This window comes from Drosophila miranda, chromosome 2 (assembly GCF_003369915.1).
Source record: "Drosophila miranda strain MSH22 chromosome 2, D.miranda_PacBio2.1, whole genome shotgun sequence".
Taxonomy (NCBI): Eukaryota; Metazoa; Arthropoda; class Insecta; order Diptera; family Drosophilidae; genus Drosophila; species Drosophila miranda.
The window spans coordinates 31,623,748-31,643,746 of NC_046675.1; the positions used below are offsets into that span (position 1 = coordinate 31,623,748).

Sequence of the window (19,999 nt, forward strand, 5' to 3'; positions counted from 1 at the left end):
CGAAAAAGTGCCTCGTAATTTTGAATGGGCTATAAAAAAGGGTATGGACAACAGGCAAAAACAGCCAAGGCAAATGGCAAGGTTCGTACGAGCCCTCACCTCGCCGTGTTGTCTGTTGTCCACACCCTCGTTTTCCTTCCATTATGTAGCAAATGTGTAGTAACCGTGTAGGTATATTTACGGTAGATGTTAAACACGAGACGGGGTGAAACGAAAGCTCAAAAAGGACGAAAAGGAATGTTGGAAACACATGTTCGCGCAAAATCGATGATTAAAAGCAAAAACGGAAAACTTTAGCGTGCATAACAGAAAGTTAGCTTAAAAGTGTCCAAATCGATTTACAGCAGTCGTGAAGCTGCCAGGCCAGGACCTTTCCGGTGCAGAGATTCTTGGGGCAAAACAAAACGTGAGGAAAATGGGTATTACAACAGAGACAGCTACAACAGCAACCGGAATGGGAGCGGTGAATGGTGGAGCAGCCGATGTCGAAGGCAAACAGATCCTGTCGCTGGAAGTTTTCCAAGAGTTATTCAAGCACGTGGAGCCGGATGTGGAAATCGATGCCTTTGAGGTAATGTGATGCATGAAACGGAGACTCTAAGTATTTCTTGTATGACGTAGTGGACACGTGGCTTTTGCAGCTGGCTCAGGGCTCGGACCGCGGCGACAATTATACGGCTGCCTTGTATCGGATAAATCTGAGTGGCAAGCGGCAGAGTCTCGATGGCAGCCAACACAAATGGACGCAAAGCGTTATATGCAAGGTCATGCCGGAGAGCGTGGCCCAACGAGAGGCCTACAAAAGCGACAAACTGTTTCGGTAAGAGAGATCTCTACGCAGATTCTCAAACTATCTAATCTTGTGTCCTATCAACAGCAATGAAGTGGAGTTCTATACCACAATAATGCCAGAGTTGCTCAAGTTTCAGGCCAGCAAAACGGGCCGAGACTCGCCAGTGTTTAATGCCATACCCAAGTGCTATACGGCCCGACATGATCTGCTCATAATGGGTAACTATGTGACCACATCTCCTGCCTTGGCAATCTTTTAAGCATATTCCCTTTCATGCAGAGGACCTGCGTGAACGCGGCTTTCAGATGTCCGATCGCCACAAAGGACTCAGCATGGAGGAGACGCAGTCCGTCCTCTTGCAGGTGGCCCAATTACATGGCCTCAGTTTGGCCTACAAGTTTGAGCATCCGCTGGACTTTGCCAAGCTGTGCAGCCTCATCAGCGAGGGCATCTTCTGCACGGCCAACACGAGTTGGTATAGAAACTACTACGAGCGTCTCACGAAGAACGCCGTCAAAATGGTTTCCGAAGTGTTGCCCGCCGACTCCAAGTATGTCCTGGCCATGCGAAATTTCGCTGAGAGCTCCTCCTTCTTTGGCCAAATGGTGAAGATTGCCAGTTCAGAGTCCCCGTTGTCGGCCATTTGCCATGGCGACTGTTGGGTCAACAATTTTCTGTATCACTACGATCCAGAAGATCCACAGCTGGTGCTGGAGGTGGCCCTGATAGACTTCCAGCTAATACGTTATAGTTCGATTGCCTTGGACATTGCCAATCTGTTGTACTGCTGCACCACGAAGGAGATGAGGGATGCGGAGCTGAAATCGTTGCTGAAAACCTACACGGAGGAGTTGTTCAGGTGGCTGAAGATCCTGTGCACTGAACTGCCAGAACACTGCAATACCCTGGAAAAGCTGCAAAAAATGTAAGATAACGAATGGCTTTTAAATTAAAATGAATTTAGCCATCTTAATTTTCGCTCAAGCTTTGCCGAGGAGCTGAAAGCCTATGGACGTTTTGCCCTGGGTCTTGCCATGGACATTATACCTATAAGTACATGTTCTTCCGAAGATGCACCGGATATGTACTTGAATCGCAACGATGAGCCCGAGGAGGAGGATGAGGGTGCGCCAACGCTTAACTTTCCACCCAACGATCTGTGTCGCCAGAAAATGGTCGAAATAGTCAAAGATATGGTCGATGGGGATATGCTTTAGAGCTGGCTTCAATCTCAAGCTATCTGCACAAAACACCAAATTAACGATAACTCAGTAACCCATAGTTATATGCAAAACTAGTAATATTTAAAAACAAAGTAGCCTACTCTAGTTACCATTAGGCCTAGAAATAATTTATACGATTGGAGGGTACCACCGCTACCGACAGCGTTACATTACGTTTCTCTAACAACCATAAATGGAATTTTCGTCGAAAAGGGAGCTCTGTGAGTGAAGCAATACGATGCCATCGGGGTTATCTTTAAATTGAATTTTGCTTAAGTTTTTGAGACGTTTTTCTTTTCCTCTTTATTGGATATATGAGTATAAGTAAACCCAACGAACCGAGGCCAAATTAGGTAGATTTACAATTTCTTTGGAAGCTATTTTATTTTTAACCAAAGTTGCCGATGGATATTTCTTGAACAAAGCAATATGTTTGACTGTTCCTTTCGTTCTTGTTGTAGCCCATCTATACTTAACAGATATTTGTTGGACCTTAGCTCAAAAACAACTTGTCCCGTTCGCATATTGTGTATTGTGTGTTTTTCTTAAGTATTCTTTACACAAAGCAATAAATTATAAACAAAACTAATGCCTTAAATTAATAATCCGCCTTGGCTGTCCAAGTGGCCTTGTTAGTCATCGCTTCCTTGTCACAGCAATTGCGCAGGAACTTCAGGCCAGCCTCGATGGAGCGTTCTAGCTCGTTCTGGGACCTATGAATCTTGGCTGGAGGTGGTCCCATATCATTTAGGCCGGGAGGAGGCGGTATAGCAGCCCCCCGACTGCCTGCAGATGTGGAAGGTGTGTCATCGTCAATGTCATCGCTGGGGGTAGTGTAATTGCGTCGCTGGAACTGCTGCTCTTTCTTGCTGGAATTGAAATTACTGAATTCGTGTTCTTGGATTTCCCACAGTGGGGGCGGCGCTGGAATGCTGCTGAAGTTGCTGCGTTTTAGCGGCTCTGGAAGGGGAGCGAACTCCTGTTTACGCTCGCCACGCTGTTTTTCGTTCCACTCTTCCTGTGACATGGGCAGACGTTCGGCTTTGTATTCCCATTCTTCTTCCGGCTCTTCCGACGCCAGTTTCTCCTTATCCCAATCGCGAACATGCTCCTTGCGCAGCTCCGCGCGTTGCGCTTCCTCGGCTTCTTTATCTTTCTCAATGGCCTCTTTCCTTTCACGTTCTTTGCACTCCCGTTCGACAGCCTCAGCTGCTGATTCGTCTTTCTTCTGCTGCAGTTCCCGTTCGTAATCCTCCTTGCTGATGGGCGACAGACCATTGCGAGCCCGTATGCGGTTCTTGGCGGCCAGCACTCGACCAGCCACCATGCTGTCCCGCTTGGCTCTCAATTCATCGCGCCGAGCCTGCTCCTCAGTTGTGGCCTTGCGCGCCTCCTCCAGCTCTCTCTGCTGCTTTGCGCGCTCTTCTTCGTCTGTGGAAAAGGCATAGTAGCCGACACCGTGGGTGCGGGCCTCGTCGAAGAAGACATCTTGGTAGTGAATGTCTGGCTTTTCGGCATTCTCCTGCTCTTTGCGCTCCCAGTTCAGAAGCAGCTCGGCGTGGTGGGTCGCTGTGGACTGGTCATCGCTGAAAATGCTGCCCGGAGGGCGTGGTTTAACGTTGAAATCCTCCTCCGCCTCCTCCTCCCCCTCCTTCTGTTCGCCCTTCGTGTCTATCATCCAGTTGGCCTTGGTTGTATCAATGCGCTCAGGCATACTTTGGGCTAGCTGCTTGTCGCGTTTCTTTTCCTCAGCCAATACCTTTCTGAGACATTTCCTTGTGCGGCCCAAACAATCAACGTACTCCACTTCATCATCGTCGTTGCCCTCCTCTTCGCTGGAGCTGCTTGAACTGCTGCTCACTCGCCCGGGCGGAGAACAAGTCTGTGGCTCTTCGTCTAGATCTTCCTCCTGGCGCTTGCGATTGAACATGACCAGACAATTGTCGTCAGAGTTGAGGTTGCCTCCGCTGCGACTCATTCGATCGTAGTACTTGCTCTTCGCCTCCAGAACGCGCCGAGACTTCTCCAGCTGCGCATGATTCTCGGTCTCATAGACCTTGGCGTCCCCGGTGCGGCTCACTTCATTGTAGCTGTGCGACTTCTTCTCCTTCGGCTTCTCCTTCTCACTGACGACTTTTTGGGGCTTGTGTTCAACAGCCGATACCTGGGCCGCCTTGGCCAACTTCACCTCATGCTGCTTGCGCAATAATTCAGCCTTCAGGCTGAGCAAAGATGATAAATTTACCGAGATAGCTTTGTTTGGGTCGTTCATTTTCAAAATAATTCAAGTAATTCGAATGCTAGAAAGGGATAGCAAAGGCAATCAGCTGTTGGAGCATGTTTGAAAGGTTTTCGATAAAACGCCGCGGTAACCCTAAATCATGTATGGTCTTGCAGCCCTGGTGGAAATATTTATTTATTTACGTTTTTAAAAAAATGTCTGGATCTGCCGAGGATTTCCAAGTTGTCACCAGAAAGAAATGGATAGCCCGCAAGTGTTTGAGGCGGCGGGATCGCCACAAGTCCGAGTCTGACTATTTGAAGGACTGCCCCGATGTGGATGTCGACAAATTTAAGGAGTAAGCGTGAATGGATCTTTATATTCGTGGCCACTGAAAATTCTGTATATCTAAACCCAAAACTATCCAATTCTAGTCGGCTGGAGCGTCTCTGCACGAAAATGTCACAAAGCGACTACTTTATGCTGGCTATGGAGACGCTGCAGCAACAGGTGGATGTCATAAATCGACCGCTGGAACGCATTGTCTGCCTGGGGCTGGGGCCGTTTTCTCGCACCCACATCGCCCTGCATCAGGCAGCATTCGTTGTTAGCTTGCAGCGACACTACCAGATCAAGGAGGCTATTTATTTCGATCCTGTGTTTAGGGAGAGTGAGAAGGAGCTGCTGCGGCTGTTCGATGGCAACGTGATAGCCGAAGACTGTGCAGGCAAGCACGAGGCGACCGTTCCCACACTCTACTATCTGCCACACTGCCCCTACCCCCTGATGAACAACATCCTGTGGTGCAACTGGTCAAGGGATACTCTGCCAAACGTACTACTTGTTTCGAATAGTTTTGAGATGCTGACGATGACACGAAAGACCCCGAAAGATCACATAAACCAAGTAGTCGAACACTGCACAGAAACCCCACTGGACGATGACTACGAGCATCAAAATGTCTTCAATGACTTATCATTGCACACATTTCCCTGGGACAGTCTGCCGGAAACCGATGATGAAATATTTTGGAAACGTTGCGCCCCAATGAAAGTGAATGAAGACGAGCTAATTATAGAGACGGAAGCAAAAGCGACGCATTGAACCCAATATCAAAAAACAAGGAAATAGGTTTATATTTAAGTTTTATTATTATGTTTGTACATATACGGTGCAATTGTGTGCCCTTACAGGCTCATAAACTTGTCCATCTCTTTCTCATTCTCATCCTCTTTTTTTGCAGTCTGCTTCTTTCGAGCTTTAGCCCTCATCTTCTGTGATTTCTTCGCTTTTTTTCTCTGCGCCTCTCTATGAGCAGCGACTCTCCGGTTTATTGGCTGTCGTCGTGGTTCTTCAACTGGGACCTTATTTCGACGTTTCACTGCTATGCCTGTGGTCTTTATTGGAAATGCGCAGGGCAGCAGCTGCTGCTCCTCATGCAGCCGTCCGCAGAGAGTGTTCGAGATGGGCAAGTAGCTATTTTGGCTGAGAAAGCACTCATCACTGGGTGCGGTGGCCGTTAGCAGCTCGTGCAGCTTGAAACTCTGTGGTGGTGGCGTGGGCTCCTTGATGGGCTTACATAGTAAAAACTTGTCCTTATACTTGACTGAATTTCGCAGCAAATAGTCCCCAGGTGGGATAGCATTGAATAGCTTAAGAAATTCGCACAGATGGGAGAGCAACTGAGGCACGCTCGTGTTGTAGTAGTCGTGCAGCGTCTTTTCCAGCGAAACCAGCGTCAGCTTCTCCTCGAGCAGTGGCTCAAAGTCTCGCAGCGATACGCGACTGCAGTGGCCAATCTCCGCTTTGAGGAGCTTCAAGTGCAGCCAAGCCTTGAGCAATTCGTACTTGGACATAATTTCGCAGCCGCAGTCTGGTTTGTTCTCCAGCTTAATGAAGTGGCAGCCGAGCGGTTCCGCTCCCTTCGCATCGCTTACACCTGCCAGCGATACGCTGCTATACATTTGAAACTCCTCACTTGGTTCGGCATCATCATCATCCTGGGATCTTAGGCACCAGCTAATCATGGCAGTATTCGAGTTGGAAGGCTCTATGGCAGCAGATTCTATGTCCACTGGTCGGAGTTTATAGTCCATTTGCAGATCTACAGCTAATTCTTTAAATGAAGGTAGATCTGGGATGTCTTTCAATGAGCCATTCTGGTCAAACGTTAGCCACTGATCTTCTCCGGACTGCGCCCTGTACGCCTGATAGGCTTGCGTCAAAAGCAAGCCGCTTGTGTGCCAGCCGCAGTTGCGCGCCGGAAAGGGATCCTTAAATTCGAAACATTTGTGCTCACTCCCATATGTTTCCTTGACAGTGATCAACATTTCCGTGGGCATATCCACATATGCACCGGTAGACAAAAGCATCAGGAGCGATTCCAAGGGCAAAACGAAGATGTTGCCTTCATCCGGCTGTTCCAGCATCGGTATAGTTGGGTAGACGGTTTCTATGCCAGAAAAGCGACATAAGCGCACATTCAGGGTCATCAGTTCCTCTCGCTTTAGCTTCACCTCCGGCCACAGCCTTACCTGGCCCACAATCCGCTTCAGCTCCACCTTCTCGACACTTGCGGTTTGAGGATTGAAGCTCTTGCATTGGGCCAGGTGCGGCAAACCCGAGTACGTCACATAGGTGTCATTGGGAACGCCTTTCAGCAGCTGTTTCATTCGCAGCTCATGCCATATTCTATAGGCCTGAACAATAGACATCATTGGAGCGTAGAGCAGTTCCCTCTGACTAGTTTCATAATCAAGTACATCTTTTTGGAACATTTGATACTCCGTGTGGCGTTTCTTCTCCGTGACACGCCATACCACAAAGTCGTCCTCCGGCACAGGGTCGTTGCGTTGCCATGCCAGAAGCACCCTCATACATGCCGTCTGCTGATGGCTTGTCAAGGCGGAATACTTTTCCCTAAGATTGGGAAACTTGTAAGGCAGCAACCGTCTTGAGTGCTCCCGTACGGATTTATTTGCAGTCTGTTGTGTGCGTGGGTCCTTGGGCGGCGAGTCGTTGCTGTACGATGTGAAAACCTCCGACGGACCTTCCAGCTCTTGACTGAGCACCTCCGGTATGACTTCATTCAAACATGTGTACAGGGTATCGTCCACATGCTCAAACGATTTGTTGAATACTTTATAGGAGGGTTGGTTGCGGAAAATTGCGTCTCCTTGGTACAAGCCTGGCTCCATGTCCTTCAAATACAATTAATTTTGAAATTTCCGACATTTACGAATTGTTTCGATAAGTTTATATTTGAGCAATAATTTCGATAAGTTGCACTGCGGCTTGTTAACACTGGACAGAAAATGGTAGTTTTGCACACTGCTGCCGTTGGTAAAAATATTCGGAAAAAAGTGGTGGGAAAACAATAAATAATACAGGAAATATGGTTATCACATAACGCAGCTTAACCGCAGCAGTTGCCACAATGAGCCTCAATCTGGGGGGCTGGATCCACAGCTTCACTGTAACGGACACGCAGCAGCACAAAGGAGGGTACACCATTTACAAGATTACCTCGATCGTGAGTGTGGTAAATGGGGGGCAGAAACTGTGGTTTTGCTGAACGGTCTCTCTCATTACCAGGTTTTCCCACGGTCGGTGCCCCAAGCTCTCACTTGTCTGGTTGTGTGGAAGCGCTTCCACGAGATCAAGCGGCTGCACCGGGAGCTGAGTCGCCGGCACAAGAGTCTCCAGCTACCCGGCAAGCTGCCCGTGCCCACGGACAGCAGCTACTTTAAGCGCTTCGATGCGGTTGTCATCCAGCGTCGGAAGGAATACATCCTGCAGCTGCTGGATTTTGCGGCTCAGCATCCCGCCCTGTACAAGTGCAGCACCTTCACCCACTTCTTCAGTGAGGCGCACTCGCCGAACGGTTCCCCCTTGAAGAAGCTCTATGTGGAGCGCTCTCTGAAACTCAAGACCACTGGGGACACTGATTGTAGCTGCAGTGGAACAGGTGCTGGCAGCGTGACTGAGCCGGGGGCAGGAGCCATAGCTGACATTTGCGATAAGCTTAATCTGCCTTATGATCCGCACAACGCTGGTGGCATCTTGCCATTGGATCCGCGATGCGATAAAGAGCAGCAGCAGCAGTCTCTAAGCTGCAACGATGAACCGGACGCCAAGGAAGCCAAAGCCGAGACAGACGCCGAGTCAGAGCCAAAGACAAAGCCGGATGAGGGGCAGGCCAAGCGGGACTACCTACGACTACTCACGCCCATGGCCTCCATCGAGAGCGATGACAGCGACTACATCTACGAGGCGGCTTTGGAGTTCAGTCACGCCGTCCAGGCGGAGGTGAATCTCGAGTACGCCGAGGCACACGAGCGCTACAAGCACGGCGTGGATCTGCTGCTCGTCGGGGCCAAGCACGACTCGAACGAAGAGCGCAAGTTCATAGCCAAAGCGAAGATATCAAAGTACCTGGCACGCGCCGAGGAGATACACGTCAACTTCCTGGCCAACTCCGCCAAGAAACTGCACTTCCAGCTGTCCTTGGATATAGCAGACGGCACGAGTGTCGCGCAACTTGAGTGCTCCTGGAACCAGCTGGCCAAGTACAAGGTGGTGCAAGTTCTCGACGAGCGGGTGATGCAGGTGCAGTGCATCACCGAGCCCCAGCAGCCGGCGGCCATAATGAAGGGCATTGAGAAGCCGGCCAGCCACTCGCTCACCCAGAGTATTTTCCTGCCGCAGCAGGTGCCTTACATGGCCCAGTTGTTGGCCTACTTTCAGTCGGACCAAAAGATCTTCCTGCTGCTGAGGCAGGCCGAGGGTGGACGCCTGTACGACTATCTGCAGAGCTACACTCCCACGGGAGCCAAGACCATCAACTATGGCGAGCTTTTTCCAGCGGACAAGGAGGTGGAGCAGGAGCAGCCCCTCACCGCCGACAGCGATGTCAGCGATCTAGTGCGTAGCTCCCAGCAGCTGCTCAAATCGGTTTCCCATACCCTCAGCAATCTACAGGCCGGCGTCCTCACGCCCAGGCGACAGAAGGCGGCTGCAGCTGGGGTCCATGTCCGTGTCCTTCCCGAGCAGTGCCTGCGGCAGTGGGCCTGCGAGCTGGCCATAGCCATCCACAGTCTCCACGACAAAGGTGTGATTCTGCGGGATCTGCACATGAACAACATCCTGCTGGGCTCCAAGGGGCAGCTACTGCTTACGTATTTCTACCAAAACGAAGGACTCAGCTCCGACGACAGCTATGTGCACAAGGCCCTAAGCCTGGAGGCAGTATCGAATCATTTTGTGGCCCCCGAGCGACCTCTGAGTTTCCGCTCCGACTGGTGGAGCTATGGTGTGGTGCTCTACCAGCTTCTGCTGGGAGTGGTAAGCATTGTCATTCCTCATTGTGAATCTCTTTCTAATGCTATTTGCTTTCGTTAGCCCTACAAGTCCACGCATCCTGGCCAACTAGAACTCTATGGTTGTGTGCAGTACCCCAGCGAATCTGTGGACATCTCTGATCATGCCCGTGACTTGTTGGAGCAGCTGCTGCAGCTTAATCCGGAGCTGCGTCTGGACGATGAGCAGCTGCAGGGACATCCCTTCTTCAAGGGCATCGACTGGCAGGCGGTTCTGAAAAGTGGCATATAAGGACAAGATAACGATGGGACCTTTTTGTTTGATGAATCTTTTCAATATTCGAAATATTCTTTTAGGGTCCTTCTTTCAAAGGTACTCTATGTAGTTTTCCAATGTATTATTTTGTTATCTCGTATATCAAGCACTTGATTTTTCTTATTTAATCAATTTTTAAAGAACAAAGCCTTTAGTGGCTAGTATTCTTATGCTTTGTTTTATAGTTTTCGCTTGGTTTTTTTTGGTACAAAACACGCTTTATTTAAGATTTATTATATACATTTGCGAAATGTTTTAAAGTATTGCTTACGAATATAGAAATTTAGGCTAGGATACAGGCGTATTTATGTAATAATTTTGATATACAAAAATGGTACGAGTACGATTATGGATAAATTAGTAAGTAAAAATCTTTGTAAAGCCAAATGAGCTAAAGTAGTATATAAAAAGCATTTTATTGTCTAACTACACAACAGTTTTTGGTTTAACTTAGAGCTAGGCTATGGCTAAATTTGTTTTTGGGGACGGACGAGCTATCTGTAGCTCTTCCGTCGCCCGTAAGGCACATTTGGAATGCATTCTGGGGGGTACGGTGACACCCCCTCGGGACTAATCCTACACTTACGACTAAACAAAAACTGCATTAAGTTTTGGCAAGACTTGTTGATTCTGTTGTTGTTGCAACTTACGAGACGAGACCTAAAGACTAAAAGGAACCTATGGCATATATGAAAACATTAGCTAGGACTCTCCGAAAACCACAAAAATACCAGAGTTTTGGTCTTTTCAGTCTACTAATATTTGGTATCTTTTGGTATGGTATTTTCTGGTGTCCACACGTGAGAATGGGGCCCAATTTACAGTTAGAAATGCTGCACACACACACACTTTCAAAATGGCCGCCGGAAGCGTGCTGCGCTTTGAGGGTGGGGTGGAGCCCAGCGTCGATGTTGCTGCTGGTGCTGCTGCTGGCGACGGTGTGTGAGCATTTCCCTTAGTGCAAAAAAGGCGGCAGGACGTAGCTCTGTGCCTGCTGCTGCTGTTGCTGCTGCTGGGCCGACTCCTCGCTCTTGATCACAGTCTGCAGTCCGCTGTCGTTGTCATCGCTGCTGCCACTTCCGTTGCCTGCCCCTGCCCCCGAACCCGCTCCCGTGGTCACGTAATGCTGCGTCTGAGCCTCCACCAAATGGCAGTTGGAGCCGGGACTCAGCTCGAGGCCCGCCGATGATTGATGGCACTGCAGATGCACATACTTGGCCTGCTCCGCGCTCAGATATTTCCCATTCAGCTGCGCCTGCTGCTGCTGCTGCTGGTGCGGATCGGCGTGATCGGGAATGAGGGTGACCAGCGTTCCGTCGGCCATCTGCTGTTGCGTAGCCTGCAGCTCCGCTGCCTGGTAGCTTCCATTCCCATTGCCTGTCGCCTCCTCGCCCCCGGACACACCCGCCACGGAGCCAGTTGTGGCGCCCATTTCCATGCGACTGGGACTGCCGTAGTCAAAGTGTCGCATGGGAAAGAGCTGGCTCTCGTGCACATAGGTGCCGTACTGGCCGGAGTAGGTGCCATAGGGGCTGGCCGCCGGCGACAGCAGGCTGAACTGCGGTGTCAGCTCGTAGGGTGTCTGGTAGCTGGTCCAGCTGTCCATGCTACCCGGCGGCGTCACGGTCGTCGTCTGCGGATAGCTGGTGAAGGGTGGAGCCAGGCTACTGTTTAGCGTTGCCGTCGGCGGAGTGCTCGTCTTGATGTAGCCCGTCTTGCGTGGTGGCTCGTGCTTCCGCCACTTGGCGCGACGGTTCTGGAACCACACCTGCACCCGGGACTCGCTCAGATTCAGCTTGATGGCCAGCTCCTCGCGGGCAAACACATCCGGATAGGGGGCACGCTCAAAGGCGCGTTCTAGTTCCTCTAATTGATAGGCTGTGAACGTGGTTCTGCAATCGAATAGAGGACAAAAATCTACGGATTAGATATAGTCTTGAGGAAAATGCGAGGAGAAAGTAGGGATATATAGCAGATTGTACTAAAAGATAATCTAACGAAGATCTATGAATCGATGAGAGTTCAAGGAAGCTTGAAGATTTGAATACTTAGAAGTTGGGTTTCTTTTTAAAGAGTTCCTTATACATCTGGGATACATTTCCTATAATTAACCCCCCAAAGATTGTCTCCTGCTCATTTCCCTTTTAGTTTTTTATCTACCATTACGCATACGCCCCATGGCTCTGGCCCATAAATAGTGAAAATTATTATCATGGGGCCACATAACATCATTGATTTCCCGTCGTTAAATTAATTGGAATTGCAGGATAGCAGAGAGAATGGATGGGGGTGCTTACCTCGTTTTCTTCTTCTTGATGCCATTGGGATCGCCCTTCTTTTTGCTGCTGCTGTTTCCGCCGTCCTTCTTGGGCGCGGCGGCAGCAACACCTCCAGCAGCGCCCACAACTGTGACCGAGGCGCCCTGGCCCCCAGCAGAGACATTTGCACTTCCATTGGGCGTCACGCCATTGCTGATGCCCGACGCGGAGGTGGCTGGTGGTGTAACGCCCGAACCACCCGCATCCTGCATCTGGCCGCACATTTCGTCGGGCTTCTTGAGCTTGCCTCCGGCCGAACCAGGACCGCCGTTGATTAGCACTGGACTGGAGTCCTGGATCAAGCCATCTGAGTGCTCCAAGTGGTCCAAGTGGTGATGCGGACTGCCGCCGTAGAGATGCTGCAGTTGGGAATGCTGCTGAGACTGCGGTTCGTACTGGTCCTTGGGCGAGTAGTCGAGCTTTCCGTTCAGCGGATGGTAGTCCATGATCCCCACCAGCTGCTGCTGCTGTTGGTTTGAGGATGTCTGCTGCTTGTGATGCAGGATGCCATTGTGGCTGGGCGGTGGCGTGACGGCGTAGTGCTGGTGGTGATGGTGTTGTTGTTGCTGGTGCTGCTGATGCTGATCCACCAGCTTGTACTCGTACTTCTGGCTGGGCGAATAGCATCCAATCTTATTGCCAAAATCCATTTTCGGAACATAGTTGGGAGATCCTCCGCCACCGCTCACGCCTCCCCCGCCGCCGTTTGGCAGTATGGTGTTGCAGTCGGGCAGACGCTGCTGCGGCTGCTGCTGGCTACACAGCTCGTGGACACTGCCGAGCATAACGGGATGCATGGCCGTCGAGGTTGGCAGAAGGGGCTTGGCCCCCAGGGGATTGAGGGGGCCGCCGCCAAAGTCCCCGAAAATCGGATCATCAAAGCTGTCATGCTCCATCCTGCTCACTCGAATCGAATGCACTTTCTCACACACACACACACACACACACACGAACACAAAGCCACAGAGATCCGTTTTATTATTAAGCTCAGCTTAAAGGAGCTTTTTCAATCCGAATTTTCTAACTTCGAATTTGATCGAATCAAATATGGCTGCTTTGCCTTTGTTTTTTTTTTTAGTTAAATTAACTTTTGGCTAAAACATTTCTCTTTGGTTGGACTTTTTTTAAATTTGTTTCACACTCCTTGAGCCTCTCTATCTCGGTCGTCGCCGTGGTCGTGTTGTCAACCGCTCAAGTCTTGGCCTTAATTGAGTCCGCTACTGGCGATGATTGCCCTTTTATACCGGCGCGACTGGCAGCGCCGCTGCAGCGTCGGCAGCGACCAATCCGGTGCCGCCAATGGCCGACATTCCCCTGCCGAAGGAGCGAGATAGCGAGAGAGCTGGTCCCGGTGGGCACCAGAGTGCGTTTCATGCTGGCGCGTGTGACTTTTCTGCGCCTTTGCTTGGTTCGGTTTTGGGGTGTGGTTTACTCTTCCCACCCGCTGCTACTGCTGTTGCTGCTGCTTCTCCTACTGCTGCTGCTGCTGCTCTGGACTGGGTAGAGCTGCTTGTGTCCAGTTTCTGGGATCGACCCGACCCGCCACGGAATGCTACCAGCAGATCTCCGACAGCTTCGACGGCACGGATGATGAGTCTTGGGAAAGGGATTTTAGTGGGAACAGAGGACCTATTGCTCTTAGAAAGGTTTCTTTAAGGATTGTATAGATTTTTGATGGATGGTGACAAAAGAATCCGTTGGGATAGCATTGGAATAAGGAAACTCTAAAAGAAATATTTATAATATTACCTCATTACATTTATAGGTTCTATATATAAGTCTAAGGGGTAGTATAGGGTTTAAAGAGTTCTTTATATTATCTATCAGAAAATTATTATATTCCAAGCCATAATCATAATGAAAATTCCTTATATTATTATCACCTGCTATCTGAAACTCTAAAAAGAGAATCTAAAACATTCCTATAGTCCTAAATCGGAAAATATTCTCTATAGGCTGCTAGCTTCCCAATAAGAGAGGTATTTTCCCTTTCCAACTAAAACTTTATCGCCCTGTGGTCGGTCATTCATCCAACAACAATCCACCTACATGGTCACACATGTTGAGCCAACAATTAACTTCCCCTCCAACCAACAGATTACCTCATTCTCTCTGCAAAGGAATGCCCATAGCTGGATACAGAGAGAGACAGAGAGAATTCCAATTGGAGATGCACTCATGAGGGTGAAGCGAAGCCTGAGGCATCGAATCGTTGCAACCCCCGTGAAGGATCCTCTCCTCATTGCCTGGCACGCTCGCGACCTTCGTCTCTTCCCAAGAGCGCGTGTCACCCTCAGAGCCAATATCACTCTTGTGCCCTCTGAAGGACCGGCTCACTTTTGGTTATGCGTGTGCGACCTTTTGGCTAGATGCTGGTACTTGGCTAGAGGGACCAGAGGTCAGGCGGGGGAACTTAGTCAGCGCTAAGTTATGGGTCATTTGGCTAGAGGCAAAGATTTCACGGGGAATTTGCATGGGACAGAGGGCAGAAGTCGAATCATGTGGGCAGGCAGGCACAGAAGAAAGAGGGTGGAGGATTAATGTGGGGTATAATGATACATATATGAATATGAAGGTAGAAAACTAGAGATATTTGAGGAAGAGAAGCAGAAAGATCTTAGAAAGATCTTTTAAACTGCTTTAACTCTTGGAAACTCTCAACAAATTTACGATCCATACAAAAATTATGCATAAATATGATTCTAGAAAAAAAACTTTAAATAATCTTTATCCACTTTCAGAAACCCCTTCAAAAAATCCCATAGTCTTACTGGTGTCCCAATAAAATGCTAAAATCCACCCATCGGACAAAACCCGCATAGGTCTTTGCAACATCAGGACTTCCTTGCTTCCCAGGATCCCCCGGCTGAAGGATCAGCAAATTTTTTCCCATCATAACGAAGAAAACCCATCGAATTCCAAACAGAAACTACACAAAAATCTCTCTCTCACAGTGCCAGAAACCGAGCCCGAAGCCGAACAATTCGATACTTTTTGTCGATTTGCAGGTCTTGAAAATGCGGGCAACGCAACGGAAACGGAACCATGAGGAGGCATGAGAGAGAATGGACTTAGGGCACGCGATCAGAGCGGAGCGCAAGATGAAAACAAATAAATATTGTACACCCCATGCTGTGGGTCGCGACCCAGTCCAAGTCCCGTTCCGTCCCTGTCAGAACGGGAGGGATGTGTGGCATGCGATGGGTAGGGTAGGGCGGGGCGGGGAACTCTTGTTGCGTGTGAATATTCAGACAATATTTTGCATTAGCCAGTGCGCCAATTATGTGGGCTTGAGGATTGAGTGGCTGCAAGGACATGCAGGGGGGGTTGGGATGGGATGTCTTGATCCCGCAGAGCAAAGAAGTCAAACGATGATGATGGCATCTTGGATAAGATCAAAAGTTAATTACGATTGACTCTTGAACTGAAAGAGGTTGAAATCTATGATCAAGGTAACCCGAACAAAAAGGTACGTAGATGGGGATGGGATATGAGGTACCTTAATGATCTTGATGAGATATATCTTGTATTTCATGAGACTCATTAGGATGCCAACCTAGAACCCCTTTTAAGGCGACTTTAAACCTCTGTATTTCGTATATGTTTTCTTTCAGCTTCATCTATGGAAAATACAAGCAGTACTTGGTACAGTTGTCACTGTTCAAGCAAAGTGAGCGCCTAAGCTTTTGTTGAATATATTTTTTCATATTTTTTCCATAACCATTAAGAAAAACATACACACACAGAGCCAGAGAGACAGATACTCAGACCCATCATCATCACCAGCAAAAGCTGACAGTCCATCCTCCAGTCTATTCCCCAGCGAAAAAACATATTCTCATCCCATCCCATTCTCAGTGGCGACATTATCACCATTGTATTACGATATGAACGGAGACAGTCACGACTTTTTGTTATGCATTTCTATATCTACATACATACATATATAGTATAGTACATGTATCCAATGTTTTTCCCTGCCCATTCGTTTTGGTTTGGTTCGGCGATTGTGATCTCTGCTGCTGCTGCTGCTCGGTAGCCTCCGGCCACAACAGAATTCCAATATGGCGGGCTCTCAAGCTCAGACACGCACACAGGCAAGCACGGACATGCACAAGACCGTGTCAGAGTCCAGCGGGAGCAGTAGGCATCCCACCAATACCAGTGCAATCAATTAAGCTTCGTTAAGATCAATTTAAAATCCCGCATAAAATATCAAATAGTTTTTGTATTTTAGTTCCATTTCTGCCACTGCTGGCGCGCTATTTGTACTGTTCTCGCTCTTTCAGGCTGTAGAAACAAAAAGAAATACAGAATTTCGAAATCTACTGCCCACAAGTCCACAGCCGAGACAATGTCTGCAAGTCGACTCGGACTCGGTCTCGGTCTCGGACTGGAACCCGTGTCTGCTTTGGCTCTGGCTCTGAAGATGTATAGTGTTTCTGGTTTTTTTTTGTTTCGTTAATTCTCCATGGCACTTTGGGGTCCGGGTCCGGGTCCACACTTGCTTGGTACTTTACTTACTACTTACCCCCTTTACATGATGATGATACCACCGTCGCGACGGGGGCGAATGGGGATGGTGAGACGTATCTGACATCTGACCCAGACGACGAGCGACGATCACAAACGTCGACTCAAATTGTTTTATGCATTTTGCTTTCCATTCTGTGCTTCTTTATGATTTTCTGCCATCATTTACATGTGATTTTTTTGGGACTGACTGTACCAGAAAGTTTGAATGAAAGAATTGTAGTCTGGGCTACAATTCCTTAAGAATATTGCGTACAACATTTGAATATAGGCATATAAGGCAAAGAAGAATGGTCTGATCGATTAATATTATTAGAAGATGAAACTGAACTTGAATATCTGTAATAACAAAATCTACACATCTTTATCTAATCCTTCTCAACTCCTCCTCCTCTCGTATGGAGCTTTCCCCCTGCCACACCCACTTAACGTCATCCCCACCAATTAGCCCACAAAAAGCTTAATGCAATCAAAGTGAAAGTGAGCAAAGACGCCAATAAATTAAAGCCAATCACAATCGGACAATTGCTATCGCCATAACACATACGAGTATTCGTACTCGTATAGAGCGCGAGGCGAGACCAGAGATAACTGAAGATGTCAACCGCTTGGGCTTCGGCCTGGGCCATGTAATTGGCTCTGGGTCTTGTCGATTCACAAAAATCGCAACACAGTACGCGTAATTCAAATTAATTGCCGACAATTGTGACTTATTTAAGGCAAAGGCGCCATTTAATGCAGTCAAACCGGGTCAGGAGTGGGGGACAGAGTGGGAGATGATCGCGGCTGATCATTTCCAGAGACCAATTTATGGGTTTATTGAAACCGATCCTCATTGTATTACTACTTTTGAATCTGGCCGTAAAGCGCGGCTTAGTATGGGCGGTGCTACCATATGGTTTTTGTATAAGCTTTAAGCCGCTCGGCGATCGATAGGCACAGGATTGCATTGGAAATTCAATTGGAATTGAAATTTGAATTTATGAATGAGCTTGTCAATCTTTATGTGTGCTAAAATTTAATAAATTAATTGCTGCAGTCGGCCGTGGCATTGTGGTGGGCGTCGCTTATCGTTTTTGGCGTTGCGCGCCTGTGCGCCGACCTAATTGTTTGTAATTAAATAAAATTGTTCAAGGTCGATTACAGAGGCAGTGGCAGCCAGCCAAGCAGACGCTTGGGCGCTGGTAAATCCATGGATTCCAATTTGTTTTAATATAAAATGCCGGCCGGCAATTTAATTTGTATTGTACGTACAAGTGTAGTACGTGTGGCGTCTGGAAATTGATTCCTGCTCATTATTTCATTAAGAGAACTCTCGGCCAATTGGCCAGACCAGAAGAAGAACCGAGCCGAGTCCGAGTCCATGTCCGTCCGAGAGCTGCGCCTGGCCTATCCAATTGTCTCTGCGCCGCGGCATTTGAGTGCTTGCTCGGTGATTTTCGCTTGCAGTTTGATTTGATTTCATGAATGGAATTGTATCAATTGATTGTTTTGGTCTTGTTATCGTTGCCTTTTGATCGTCGATAATTAAGTCGGGGGTGTGTTTGGTCTCTTCCCTCCCTCTCGCGGCTTCTGGGAGTCTGGAAGTCTTCGTTTATTGATGGTGGCTAAATAGATTAGAATTATTGAAACTGGGCTCGGTCTCGTCTGCATCGTCTGTGGCTTAATGAACAAAATCAAATTGTCTAATAGTAATCCAATTGACTTGATTTCAGTTGGTGGCAAGCGTTTTAATTAATGGAACAAGTGCAAATGATTGTACAGGGAGTGTTTCATCTAATTAAAGCCAGCGATTGAGAAATTTCTGGGAAATGAATTTACTAAAGACAGTTTAAGGAAATTTCAACATTTGAAATAATCGATTGGCATCAGAAAATATCGATAGTCATTTGCGGAAATAAAAGCTCACCTAACTAGCCGTTATTATTACCCAAGCAATTTCTTTTCGAATCATTTAACACCGATCTGTGATAAACAGCATGCAAACATCTTCCAGAAAACATAATAATCCATCCATCCGTATATTGTTTGCTAATTGAATGCAAAGGTGCGAATAGATTGAAAATTACTGAATAATAATAGCGTGTTATCCATTGTCTAATAGTAATCCAATTGACTTGATTTCAGTTGGTGGCAAGCGTTTTAATTAATGGAACAAGTGCAAATGATTGTACAGGGAGTGTTTCATCTAATTAAAGCCAGCGATTGAGAAATTTCTGGGAAATGAATTTACTAAAGACAGTTTAAGGAAATTTCAACATTTGAAATAATCGATTGGCATCAGAAAATATCGATAGTCATTTGCGGAAATAAAAGCTCACCTAACTAGCCGTTATTATTACCCAAGCAATTTCTTTTCGAATCATTTAACACCGATCTGTGATAAACAGCATGCAAACATCTTCCAGAAAACATAATAATCCATCCATCCGTATATTGTTTGCTAATTGAATGCAAAGGTGCGAATAGATTGAAAATTACTGAATAATAATAGCGTGTTATCCATTATCAATAGAAAAGATCATATGCTCCAACTAAAGACCAAAAAATTCCACCATCTCCTCTATAATAAAATATTTATACCACATATGTATGTATGTATCTACATACAGAAAAATCGAATAAGAAATTCCGAAATGCGTACGCACTGGAGGAGCCAAGACAGAACCATGGGATGGTCGCTGGAGGGGGTTATGGCTGCGGAAGAGACGAGGGAGAGAGCATGACATGCGGGCAGTTCTAAATTGATCTTAACGAAGCTTAATTGAGTGCGAATGTATGGGTGTGTATGTGAGAGCATTGTGTTTGTTTGAGAGAGAGAGAATGAGAGGAAAAGAAAGCAGTAAGCATTGCCAACACTCGGTAAAATCGAACGGTTGCAATGCCAATCTATCGAGCAGATTTTGGAGAGTTTATTCGAGCTTATCGAATAGGAGGACAGTTAGTGATGTAAATTTGAATGAAAACATCGATGTCGATGTCCATCGATGTTGTCAAAATCAAACATCGATGTTGGATTGATACATCGGATTTATTCTTCGATGCATCGATGTATGACCGATGTTTCAAAACTTTCCCATTTGATTATAAAACCGAATATTCAACAAAGGAAAAATTAAACTTGAGCTTTCATAGCAGTCTTTTACATATCATAGGACTAAACGAAACAATATTTAACATAAAAGAAATGATTATGCTTTCATAGCAGTCTTTTACATATCACTGTAGATATCATCAGAGATAACTAATATTTCAAATAAGTACTATTTGTCAATGC

General features: G+C 47.5%; 6 protein-coding genes across 6 annotated transcripts; 3 read left to right on the top strand and 3 right to left on the bottom strand.

Annotated features, from left to right (window-relative positions):
• Nucleotides 1-180: 180 nt before the first annotated feature.
• On the top strand, nucleotides 181-2,296 carry LOC108155838. The gene is made up of 5 exons (XM_017286949.2): nucleotides 181-571; nucleotides 642-820; nucleotides 878-1,011; nucleotides 1,073-1,718; nucleotides 1,779-2,296. The coding sequence occupies exons 1-5, from the start codon at nucleotides 416-418 to the stop codon at nucleotides 2,008-2,010; spliced, it is 1,347 nt and encodes a 448-aa protein (XP_017142438.1). The 5' UTR covers nucleotides 181-415; the 3' UTR covers nucleotides 2,011-2,296.
• An 85-nt stretch (nucleotides 2,297-2,381) lies between these two features.
• LOC108155837 (coiled-coil domain-containing protein 174) lies at nucleotides 2,382-4,326 on the bottom strand. The gene has a single exon (XM_017286948.2). The coding sequence runs from the start codon at nucleotides 4,286-4,288 to the stop codon at nucleotides 2,615-2,617; it is 1,674 nt and encodes a 557-aa protein (XP_017142437.1). The 5' UTR covers nucleotides 4,289-4,326; the 3' UTR covers nucleotides 2,382-2,614.
• A 77-nt stretch (nucleotides 4,327-4,403) lies between these two features.
• On the top strand, nucleotides 4,404-5,458 carry LOC108155839 (SRR1-like protein). Its single transcript, XM_017286950.2, has 2 exons — nucleotides 4,404-4,595; nucleotides 4,672-5,458. Exons 1-2 carry the CDS (start codon nucleotides 4,453-4,455, stop codon nucleotides 5,339-5,341), a joined length of 813 nt encoding a protein of 270 aa, XP_017142439.1. The 5' UTR covers nucleotides 4,404-4,452; the 3' UTR covers nucleotides 5,342-5,458.
• Nucleotides 5,366-7,519, bottom strand: LOC108155835 (little elongation complex subunit 2). The gene has a single exon (XM_017286946.2). The coding sequence runs from the start codon at nucleotides 7,432-7,434 to the stop codon at nucleotides 5,425-5,427; it is 2,010 nt and encodes a 669-aa protein (XP_017142435.1). The 5' UTR covers nucleotides 7,435-7,519; the 3' UTR covers nucleotides 5,366-5,424.
• A 36-nt stretch (nucleotides 7,520-7,555) lies between these two features.
• Nucleotides 7,556-10,300, top strand: LOC108155834 (ribosomal protein S6 kinase delta-1). Its single transcript, XM_017286945.2, has 3 exons — nucleotides 7,556-7,769; nucleotides 7,832-9,580; nucleotides 9,638-10,300. Exons 1-3 carry the CDS (start codon nucleotides 7,674-7,676, stop codon nucleotides 9,845-9,847), a joined length of 2,055 nt encoding a protein of 684 aa, XP_017142434.1. The 5' UTR covers nucleotides 7,556-7,673; the 3' UTR covers nucleotides 9,848-10,300.
• Nucleotides 10,271-13,387, bottom strand: LOC108155836 (retinal homeobox protein Rx). The gene is made up of 2 exons (XM_017286947.2): nucleotides 12,169-13,387; nucleotides 10,271-11,763 (listed from the first exon to the last, which is right to left on the bottom strand). Exons 1-2 carry the CDS (start codon nucleotides 13,083-13,085, stop codon nucleotides 10,827-10,829), a joined length of 1,854 nt encoding a protein of 617 aa, XP_017142436.1. The 5' UTR covers nucleotides 13,086-13,387; the 3' UTR covers nucleotides 10,271-10,826.
• Between the last annotated feature and the right edge of the window lie 6,612 nt (nucleotides 13,388-19,999).

Bases quoted from the DNA above. Each gene is read 5' to 3' on its own strand.
- LOC108155838 (XM_017286949.2), top strand. From the start codon at position 416: ATGGGTATTACAACAGAGACAGCTACAACAGCAACCGGAATGGGAGCG. The intron at 821-877 runs GTAAGAGAGATC...TCCTATCAACAG, and splicing joins AAAAGCGACAAACTGTTTCG to CAATGAAGTGGAGTTCTATA. The intron at 1,719-1,778 runs GTAAGATAACGA...TTTTCGCTCAAG, and splicing joins CTGGAAAAGCTGCAAAAAAT to CTTTGCCGAGGAGCTGAAAG.
- LOC108155837 (XM_017286948.2), bottom strand. From the start codon at position 4,288: ATGAACGACCCAAACAAAGCTATCTCGGTAAATTTATCATCTTTGCTC.
- LOC108155839 (XM_017286950.2), top strand. From the start codon at position 4,453: ATGTCTGGATCTGCCGAGGATTTCCAAGTTGTCACCAGAAAGAAATGG. The intron at 4,596-4,671 runs GTAAGCGTGAAT...ATCCAATTCTAG, and splicing joins GATGTCGACAAATTTAAGGA to TCGGCTGGAGCGTCTCTGCA.
- LOC108155835 (XM_017286946.2), bottom strand. From the start codon at position 7,434: ATGGAGCCAGGCTTGTACCAAGGAGACGCAATTTTCCGCAACCAACCC.
- LOC108155834 (XM_017286945.2), top strand. From the start codon at position 7,674: ATGAGCCTCAATCTGGGGGGCTGGATCCACAGCTTCACTGTAACGGAC. The intron at 7,770-7,831 runs GTGAGTGTGGTA...TCTCATTACCAG, and splicing joins TTTACAAGATTACCTCGATC to GTTTTCCCACGGTCGGTGCC. The intron at 9,581-9,637 runs GTAAGCATTGTC...TGCTTTCGTTAG, and splicing joins ACCAGCTTCTGCTGGGAGTG to CCCTACAAGTCCACGCATCC.
- LOC108155836 (XM_017286947.2), bottom strand. From the start codon at position 13,085: ATGGAGCATGACAGCTTTGATGATCCGATTTTCGGGGACTTTGGCGGC. The intron at 11,764-12,168 runs GTAAGCACCCCC...ATTCGATTGCAG, and splicing joins ATCAAGAAGAAGAAAACGAG to AACCACGTTCACAGCCTATC.